General features: G+C 38.8%; 1 protein-coding gene across 1 annotated transcript; it reads left to right on the top strand.

Moving 5' to 3' along the window:
• Positions 1–7,669: 7,669 nt before the first annotated feature.
• On the top strand, positions 7,670–8,680 carry LOC108014819 (uncharacterized). The gene has a single exon (XM_017081016.4). It carries the CDS (start codon positions 7,755–7,757, stop codon positions 8,649–8,651), a length of 897 nt encoding a protein of 298 aa, XP_016936505.4. The 5' UTR covers positions 7,670–7,754; the 3' UTR covers positions 8,652–8,680.
• Positions 8,681–10,688: the final 2,008 nt, after the last annotated feature.

Genomic DNA, 10,688 nt, shown 5'->3' with positions numbered 1-10,688 from the left:
ACTTAATTCCAATGGGTTTCAGAATGGGGACCCAAAATTGCACTTCTAAATTTCATAACTTGAGTAATTGGATCCTGATTTTTACGTGGGATACCACTATGAATTTGTGGCTGAATTTCCTATTATTTTACATTCAAATCTTTCTTTTAAAAGGAGGTCCAAGTTTTGACCCATTTTCATGTTCGAATTTTACGTAATTCCAATGGGTTTCAGAATGACGACCCAAAATTGCACTTCTAAATTTCATAACTTAAGTAATTGGATCCCGATTTATACGTGGGATACCTCTATGAATTTGTGATTGAATTCCCTATCATTATACATTCAAATATTTCTTTTAAAAGGAGGTCCAAATTTTAACCCATTTTCATGTTTGAATTTTACTTAATTCCAATGAGTTTCAGAATGGGGACCCAAAATTGCACTTCTAAATTTCATAACTTGAGTAATTGGATTCCGATTTATACGTGGGATACCTCTATGAATTTGTGGTTGAATTCCCTACCATTCTACATTCAAATATTTCTTTTAAAAGGAGGTCCAAATGTTGACCCATTTTCATGTTCGAATTTTACGTAATTTCATTGGCTTTTTGATTGGGAGCTCCAAATTTCCCTTCCAAAACCTAACCATTGTTAAACACAGTTTATTAAACGAGGACAAAGTCCCGGAGGGGAAGGCTAGTTTTAAAATAAAATGCAATTAAAGTTTATTTTTGAAAGCTTTATCTTCCTGCATTCAAAGTCGCATAATCTTTTACTAGTTGTTTTCTAACTTGTAAGTCAAAAACTTGGGAAATACATTGTTTGATCAACTCATTCCGAACACGTTCTTCATTTCCGTGGATGTCTCCGCTAAATATTCCGAGAGCTCTCACGCTTCGCTTCCGTCCACCACATGCTCCAGTGCATCTCAAACTGTCACTGCGTATTTGCATTTACAAATACAAAAGTTTGCGTTGCCTTCAATCCCCTGCCCTCTGACCTCCCGATTTCCGAACCTAGATAAACTTGTCCCCCAGAAATGTTTGTCACACGTTTAAATGTCAAGTACGCGAAAGCTAAAGACAATTTCTAAGCAAATCGCACGAAATGCAATGCAAACCACATAAAAATGTCAAAGTTTTTGGGATACGCTGGGTGGCGGGGTAAGTCGCCCTCCAAAGAATCCTTCCTTTTGTGAGAAATGTAAATTTTATCATTCGCTGGAACTAACTTTTACAATTTCATTATGTTTCATTTGCATCGCGGCGTTGAATGCAAAATGTGCCACGCCTTTCAGTGCGTTTAACCAAGTCGAAACTACATATCCGTAATAATATGCAGGTTGAAGGTTTCTTCAAGATGCAAGTTCCAACTTGTGATTACCCGTAAATGCATCGGTTTACGTTCACAGATTTATTATGAAAAATCATAAGAAAAGGTTTAAAAATATATTTTTTTTCATATTTTCTCGAGACTTTCCCTTATTCAACTGCGGGCAGGTGCTGAAAAAGTAAGCTCCCCTTTATTTGTTCTCACTGGAACCTTCGGCAGCAAGATCGTTATAAAAGGCTGAACAGTTTTAACCAGCCCAAGGCTGCTTTAGCTCTATGCTTACGTGTGTGTTAAGTAAGGGCTAGAGCGAAATGTAATATAATTAACATTAACAGTTGTTACGATTTGTTGGAGCGGCAATGCACATTTACCTAATGGCAAACTTTGTCCCAGTGCCAGGCCCGTTTTCTACGGAGATTACTCACACGCCGGGATTAAAAATTCCCTTTCAAGTGTCGTGGCAAGGGCATCCTAATGAGCCCCAGGACCTTATCGCCCCCACCTACCATACCATACCATACTATACCATACCGAAACCCAAGGCAACCCCAACCCTCTGGCTGCAAATTAACATATGCTTTTTGCGTGGCGCTGGCAGAAAGAAGATTTCTTATTCTATTAGCCGACAGCAGTGGCAATAATTTAATTGGACCATGCGCACTGCGTGTATCCACAAGATACGAAATGAAAAAGGTGGCCAAAAGGGAGAGTCTAGAGCAATTTTTCTTCGTTTCACCTAGCGCCTAATGAGAATGTAGTGGCAGGACAGCCAGTCAGCTAGTCAGTTAGTCCTGGCAAAGGGACACTAAAAACGCATAAGCTACAGAACTTTTTGAGCTCCGACTTTCGTCCGGAACGGCACATTATTATTGTTGTTGTATGGGCGGTGTTAATTAAAAGGCAAAACTCATGACACAAACGGAATGTGCGGCCCTCGTGGCACTGCTGCTGCAAATGAATTGTAGATATGCAGATGAACGAATCCTGGGCGAGTTCAGATAGCGTTTGTCGCGTAATGTGCATGAATAATAATTTCCATTAAGATTGTCCTCGAAAACTAGCGGTGACTTCTGATGGGGCTGATGGCTTTGAAGCCCTCACATTGCCACTGAAAAATAGTGGTCTTTCAAATGATAAGTATTACCAAACTAGTGATTTTTATAATATCTTTAGCTTAAAAATTAAGTTAGTAAGGTAAAAAAAATATGCTTATTTCTTAAAAACCTCTTTAAAATCCAGCATTTGACAATAACTATTGTGACACTTGACTTTAGGAATCCCTTTTCGCTCCGTGCAGCTTTGCCAAAGAAATGCGACAACTTGAAGTTAATTTGTGTAGCTGCTGGAAACCTCTCAAGCTCTTTCGAGCACTATCTCCATTGTAAATTCCGTCTTTCACACCTGTTACACGCAATTATCTCAACCACGGGCCAAGAAGAAACTTCGGGCGGACTGCACTTTGGGCCCTCTCAGAACTCCCAGTTCCTGTCCCTCCGATAGAGTTTCGTTTCCGTTTCGTGGGGTGGGAAATGAGTTTCGGATTAGAGCACGACCCCCCGTATCACCCTATCATCCCGTTGATGCCGCCACCCCTTCGCCAGTCATCAGGCAGTCAAAGCGCAGTGTAAGTAGCTTGGGCTAAGTGCCACCAGCAGCACCGCCATCGCCACCCGGGGCTTGGCACCACCAATACCAGCTGTACACTCAGAGAAATTCTTTGGTTTTAAAATAGAATAAAAAATATTCATTTTACTCAGGTGTCTACTGATTTTTGCATGCAGAACTCATTATATGTATTGGATATATTCATGTATGTAATTTACTTGGAGCTTATTAGAGTAAATTAAATAAAAATGTGTTTTTAGGGTGAACCTTATAGACAGTACAAATATTTAGGGAAAATTTAAGCACATAAGCCTTACACTTTTGATCGCAGCGTTGATTTTTTAAATATTAACAACACGTTTATATATAGAAAATGCATTGGCTAGTCTTACCTTCATAAATAATATTAAATATTATAGTAATAGCCTTAAAAATGTATACCTATATGCTAAACCTTATGCGTTTGATATTTGAAAGGTCATTTTGAAAAGGTAGATGACATCCGCTTTCCAGCATTTTCTCTCCGTGTAGCATTACCCGTTGAGTGGAGCACGCACTGATTGCCAGTGAAATGCATGTGAAATTAACCTCGTGCGCTGCTCGGTTTAATTTGCACTCGATGGCTTGCAGTGGGAGAGCGGAAAAAACTTGTGCATTGGCGCTGCATGCCAATGGAGGCGACACGCCGGCGTCCCAAATGTAATTTTCCCTTTGCTCATTTGCTGCCTGACTGGCTGATGGCTGACGACCGAGGACCGAAGACATGGCCATGGCCAAGCCAACTGCACCACTCAACCACTCACTGCACCACTCACTCAGCCCGTCAAAGTCACCCACTCAGTTGCCCACGCGTCAAGTTGCGTAGTTGCGACGGAAAGTGTTGAGCAAGTTGTCAAATGGTCTGTGATGGCTGATGGAACAGCGAAAGGGTCTGGTTGACTAATAATTGCGGAAGGGTGTATCACTCTATGCCGGAAGGTCGCTAGGAATTTTGCAAATTAGCAAAAGTTACCCTTTAATGGTTAAACATTTGGAACTTACTATGGAATTGAAAATTATTTAAATTTAAGGTCTTCTGACACTGGTTAGATTTATGGTTAACTAACCGGATTTATTTTTAAAAAGGTTATGACCAGATAAACATGATATAGCATACAAATTTATAAAATGTTTTTAAGCTGTAAACCATGTTTTCTCTAGGTTGCCATGATTTTTAAAAATATTTAATGATAGTCTAAAAATCAAGCTAGTGTCATAAGGTTTGTTCAAAATATAAATCGGTTTATTAGCCCCACAAAATTGATCTTCTCAAAAACTGATTAATACGATATAAGGATGACAAATGCCAAAACTTAATCAAGGCCAGTTTTAATTCTTTATAGGTTGACATGGATTTGAAGCGGATTTAACAGCACTCAATTACCATGGGCAACACATCTGCAAACATTGATAAGCCGCTTAACTGGCCATACTTTTCTCACAATTTATGGCTCCAATGCGCGTGCACACATAAAAGTGCGGTTCGTTTATAATGAATGCTTAATAAGCATTTGTCGAATACATAAGCAATGTCCATTAAAATTGATTTCATTTGCTATGCAATTTACAATTCATCTTCGTTATAAAACGCAGCCAGGCAGGGAATTTCGCGGCACTTATCCAAACCGAAAACCCAACCCATCCAAAACCCACCTATCCATCCGTCCACAACCCACAAGTGCGGACTCTACATAAACTATTCATTTCAGTTCAATAACAAAGCCGGTGCCAAAGCCCCAAGCAGGGCCCATATGTGTTCATTCCATTGAGTTATTCGCCGCATTAACGAAATCAACATTTAAATTGCAAATTGTGTGTATTTTGATTGAAAAATGCCGCGTTGACGACCCATCCGCGGATCACAGATAAACTGACTGACTGGCTAAAAAGAGGTGGAGAATCGCCATATAACAATGGTTCTGGTTTGGTTTGTTTTACTGTACTCGTTGGCAGCTGCTGTCTTCACACATTCGCCCGCATGCAATTTGCTGCTCTTTTGTGCAATAAAAATAACGCACAACAACGAAAATTTCATGCGCATTAATGTGCGACATTTGAGAAATGGGGCCTGGACTCTCGAGCTCAGCTTGATTTTCATCAGAATGCAGTATTTATGTTGTCGTTTTTTAATGCACGGTAGTTGTTAAATACTTAGATATATTATCTTTGCTAGGAGTTAAGGATAAGAGTCCTAAGTAGTGGGTATCGAATAAATTGATAACTTCTAAATTTATGTGTTCGTTTCCTAACCAAGTACATCTTCTATAAAACAAAATAGTTCCATAAAAAAAATTAATTACGAATCTTTTTAAACTGTTGAAGAAATCATTTAAATTAAAAAAAATGTATAAGTGTACAAAAGTATGCAACAATACATTTTTTATTTTTTTTATTTACAGTATACTTTTAGACACCTTTATAGTGATTTCAATATTTAAGGCATACAAGACACACCGATTTAAATAGCGGGTATCCTATAGTCGTATAAATCTTATTCGCATTTTGGAATACCGGCAAAGTGCAATAAAAATGCAAAAGCGAATTCGAATTGATTGAACAGAACCGGACAGGACACATACTTACATCCAGTCACGCACAATGGTTAACACAGGGGGGCGTGGTCGGGGCAAGGCCCAAGCAACGGGGAAAACGAGAAAATTATTCATTAACACATGCGTAAAATGCAAAAGGAACATTGCCATAAATAAATAATTGATAAATTGCAGATGAATTTTCATATTTAATGATGTTTAAGTGAGTGGGGATGGGCTGGATGTGCAAATGCCAGTTTTGTTCGCATCTGGGTGTGCAATAATATTATGTTAAAATATACGATTACAATTCGGTCGCCTTTCCTTTTTACGACTCCAGTTCCAGTTGCGTGCGATGTCGCACAAGAGTGCGTATGAAAATTGATTGTTGCTTTATTTATGGCCTCGCACTGGCAAAGTAGACATAAAAAATTAAGACAAACATAAAATGCAATCATGCAGCGCGGTCTGGATAAAAATCTACTAGCTTTGGCAACCCCACAAAATACGTTTTCTCCATTCGCCTGATTTGGTTTTACGTGCGTCGGGAGACTTAGGAGGTCCTGCTCAGTGCTGTCAAAAAATGTCAAATGTCTTACAAGCAATAACAAAAATGTTTTTTGTATAATTAAATTTATGTTTTAACTTTTAGAATGAAAACAAATAAATTAAGATATAATTTTGTAAGACCTTGTTAATTTTTTTTGATTTAAAAAAAAATGTTTAGATATATTGAACCAACTTGAAATAGCCTATTTATCAACACTGAATCTGCTTTCAAAACGCGTTATTTAGGTTACTACATGGTCGCGTAAAAAAGGCCTAAATATTTGCCTTTAATGAGCCTCGGTTTTACTATACCACTAAAATTAGCTATTCATTTTTAAAACCCATGTTCAATTTATCAATAAACATTTTTATTACTAGAAATAATTTGAAAAAAAACATTTTCTAAAAAATATAGCGTGCTTTCGCTATAAAAATTAGCCAACTTGTCAACACTAAACCTGCTTTTGAGGTCGCTACATGGCATCCCGGGTCGTGTAATAAAAAGCCTAAAACTTTGCCTCTAACGAGCATCGTTTTTACGATCCTACGGCCCGACATCGAACCAAAAAATTGTATGCTGATGGGGGAAATGTAAGGAGCACTGGTTCCCTTTGGGAATCTTTTGAGTTGGCCAAATGTTAAGCAAAATTGACGCATAATGACATGTTTCTGTTTAAAGGGTGAAACAGACAATCGATCATTTTAAACATAATTAAGGCTGTCATACGTAATCAAATAATTATGCCGAATAATTTATGGATTTCAATGACTTCGACGAAGACAAATCCAAGGAACGTAATATCGTTAATAAAAATGGTTAATTTTATAATGGTATAAGAAGATAAAAAACTTAAATAAAATGTAGTTCAGAACTTACCAGAGATTCTTACATTTTGACACTTGAATAATTACGATTTAAATTTACTGGTACAATGTCTTTTTATTTTTATTTCCTAACAAAGTGTTCATGCCCTTCTGTAAAAGTGTAAAGGGTTGATTAAGTTTTGAATATAGTCAGACACAAAGGGAGCTCCATTGTTCCACTCAACTGAGATAATCTTCATCCATCTGCAGGCACTTGAGCCTCGAATGCCCAAACCGGCCCTGTAAAATATGTAATTAAACTTAATGAGTGTAAAATGCTCATGTCCTGGCTCGGGCTCAAGCTCATCCCGTTCTCAGTTTTAGGACCTGGGCTGCGATTTTCGGCAGCAGCATCGAATCAAATGCTGTCAAGCAAATCAAGTCATTCATTTGTCAATTAGTTGACAATGGGTCAACTTGAGCTTAACTGCTCCTGCAGCCCAAAACCAAAAGGCAGATCGGACAAATGATGAACGTAATTGCATTTAAGATTTTGTGAAGTCCGGCCAAGAATTAACTTGGCCTTAGGTCTGCTCCGAGTGGAGTCACATTTTGTAATTTGGTATCGCTGATGAAATGCATTTCATTAATATTTATTTGCCTGAGGCCCCTAAGTTAAGTCATACAGGTGAGCTTAGCAAGCGATTTGTTTACTGACGAAGGCTTGTTATTTTCGAAAAATCGCAAATTCATGTGCCAAAAAACGTAGGTCTCAGGCAAACTCTCTTGATAATTGAGTTTCATTTTTCCTTATTTCATTGCGTGAAAAATCTACACTAGTATTCCTTTGTGTTCTTGTCACAATTTATTTAAAAATTATTTATGAAAATAGCAAAATATCTGTAAAATTATGGCTGACTATCAAGTAGTAGTTAAACCGTTTATTACTCGAGAAATGGTGCAAGTCTTACCAAGCGTAATAACCGACAAGATAACATTGCCCGATGTTGTAGAGGATATTAAAAATCCTGAAGGCGATAGTAAAGCAGAAGAAGATAATGCAGAGAAATCGGAAGCGGAAACTGAAACGGAGCAGGAGGATGAGGATGAGGAACCGGAGGATTCTAAGAAAGGAGAAGTAAAGTACGCCTGGAATGCTCCCTGCATGATGGTTCTTTTCGAGGATGGCGATCTCAATTGTGCCCTTCATCATCTCGTCGAATCTCTGCAGGATCCCTTTGCCTTGGATGCGGTAGCCGTACTTTTGGTACAGGAAAGTCTTGTAGAAGAACTAGAGGGTAGAGTGGTGACTCTCATGAAACCATTGGATTCCCGGGTGGCCAATCACCCTTGCTATAAGCGCACCCTTCTTAAGATTGCCGAACTGAAACCAAAAACTGTCGTTGGTCCTCCTGGTTTTGTACTGCCCGATGCCACGCCCATGTTGGTGCGGGATATTCCCCACAAATTCTTGGGCGAAGGACCCACGGGTATTATCACAATGCATATTTTTCGTACCCCTTTTGAGGCTACTCGAATCTATCGCAAGGAATATCCCCTGCCCATCGCATCGGTTAGCATCTGGAACGAACGCGTATCCAGCGTCTTTGAAGTCGTTGGCTTGATGAATGCCTTGGATACCTTTAAGATCAACTGTTTCAGGGTGAATATGGAGCCCATCAAACGTGCCTTTGAGCTGCGAAAGTATAGCGCCTGCATGCATCGGGGTTATCACTATGAAACGCTGCAAATCAATGGCGAGCGCAAGATTATCATATTTCCTGTGGGAACTATAATTGGTAACTGAAGTGTGTACTAAATAAAGGAGGTGTTTAAAGCATACTTTGAGATTGAATTGTTTAATATAGGAGAGGTTGTGTTGTCTTCAAATATCTTTTGTCTTTAAATATCTAGAGAGTCAATATTATTTTTGTTTTCTAACGTTTAATAAATATTTAATTCTTTCAAAATTGTTCTAGATATACCTTTAAAATGTGAACAGGCTATCATAACCCTTTTAAATATTTCCGTTCTATATATTTAACGCACAACTACATTAAATCTTATCTCCACTTATTCAAATGTTGTTTGCAAATTAATGGTAACCTTAACTATTAGGGAACAATTCAGTCCGCACCTTTATGGGGGTGTTTCCCCAGATATCTAATGCATGCAATCTAATTCAATGGGCTTGGGCCTTTCAATAACTATTTACACACAGAAAGCCTGTTGAGAACATTCAGATCGCACTTTTCGTTCGCTAATCTAAATTAATGCCTCTTACTGCGAATCAGAATGGGCTGTGTGCAGCGATGTTTTATCATTCAATTAAAAAAAGGGAGGAAAGCAACAGAAAACGCGTGCATGGAAAATACGCGAAATAAACCAGAGGATTTTCGCACATTTCCCCCGTTCGTAAAAGGGGGGGAGTATTGGAAGCAATTTGCACCACCCTCCGGACGGAATAATGAAGTGCTTAGTTGATTATCTAAACGCACGGCTCCGTATCCGGATCCGAATCCGGGCGCACTAGGCCTAGTAGTCCTGGTTCCTGGAATTGCTTGGGTTTTTCGGGTAGCGGTTGAGTCAATAATGCGCCAAATAAACAGCTAACAAGTTGGTAATAAAAGAACTCTAAAATTGCCCGAGGTCCGACCGATTCGCTGGAATGCCAGAGCCCCAAAGCACCGCGCCCATCTCATTTATTCACCTACACGCAACTGCAGGTAGTTGGCAGGTAACACCGGGCCTGAAAAGTTCCAAACAAAAGCACAGCCATTGGCCATGGAGATATATAGTCGTTGCCATATATATCTACGGCCGATGAATGCCGCGGGGGCGTGGCACGCATTGTCTGCAGGTAAGCCTTTTTGCGGTGGTGCCCACTTTTTGGCGCTGAACACCAACGCAACGCATTTGCATTGATAACCGAAAATGTTTGGACTTGAAACGAGTTTAGTTTGGCCTGCTTTCGTGTACAAAGACCATATTTCACCGGTAAATCAAACAGACAATGGGCTTCGAGCCCCCGTAGATTGTTTGGGAACAGTTGCGGTCAAAATGTTATAAATAGGAGCAGATACTTTGCACGTGGTGAAATTTAAAAATTACTTTTTGGTGCCTACTTTTAGGCACAACTAAACATTGTGTATACGCCATGTGGGCCTCAGGCAAAAATGTGACATTTATGTGGCATACTTTTTGGCAAAATTGTACATTGAGTATACGCCGTGTTACAAGAGGCCTTTAATCAATATTTTATTTTGCATACTTTTAGGCAGAAATTAACATTATGTTAACACCGTGATCGCCATTTTTAAATGTTGTATTCTTTACAGCATACTTTTATGCTGAATTAAACATTAAGTATACGCCATGTTATCAAGTAATTAAAATTTATTTGTATTAAAAATATTTAATATAACATAATAAAGTAGACACCATTCATAATACAAAATATAAAACAAATTCTGAATACCTTTCTAATTCAAAATAAATATATTTTCTTCGTATAACATTTATGTTGTATTCTTATTTTAAATTGGTATTTCAGGAGCTGCCACTAATTACACCACCTCAATTGTTCCCAGGTAAAAGGAGGCGTATGCGTAAAGCCTTTGGTTCTCGGCTCGCCACGATGTTTGCTGGATGTCTTAATTAAATTTGATTAGCTGTGTGCGCAAATTAGTTAGTATTGCATGGGAATTGATGAGCGTGATGAGTTTGCCGACTAATTGGCTAATTGATTGATTGTTGGAGTGGTTGTTGCGCTGCCTCTCCTCAAAACACACCGCCCAGAATGTTTGCCTAATTGCGCCTCAAATGCACTCGCTCGTTCCGAAGT

The sequence above is a fragment of the Drosophila suzukii genome, chromosome 3, assembly GCF_043229965.1.
Source record: "Drosophila suzukii chromosome 3, CBGP_Dsuzu_IsoJpt1.0, whole genome shotgun sequence".
NCBI classification, from domain to species: domain Eukaryota; kingdom Metazoa; phylum Arthropoda; class Insecta; order Diptera; family Drosophilidae; genus Drosophila; species Drosophila suzukii.
Note: the sequence above shows the minus strand (reverse complement) of the source record. Positions and strands in the feature narration are given on the sequence as shown.

Bases quoted from the DNA above. Each gene is read 5' to 3' on its own strand.
- LOC108014819 (XM_017081016.4), top strand. From the start codon at position 7,755: ATGGCTGACTATCAAGTAGTAGTTAAACCGTTTATTACTCGAGAAATG.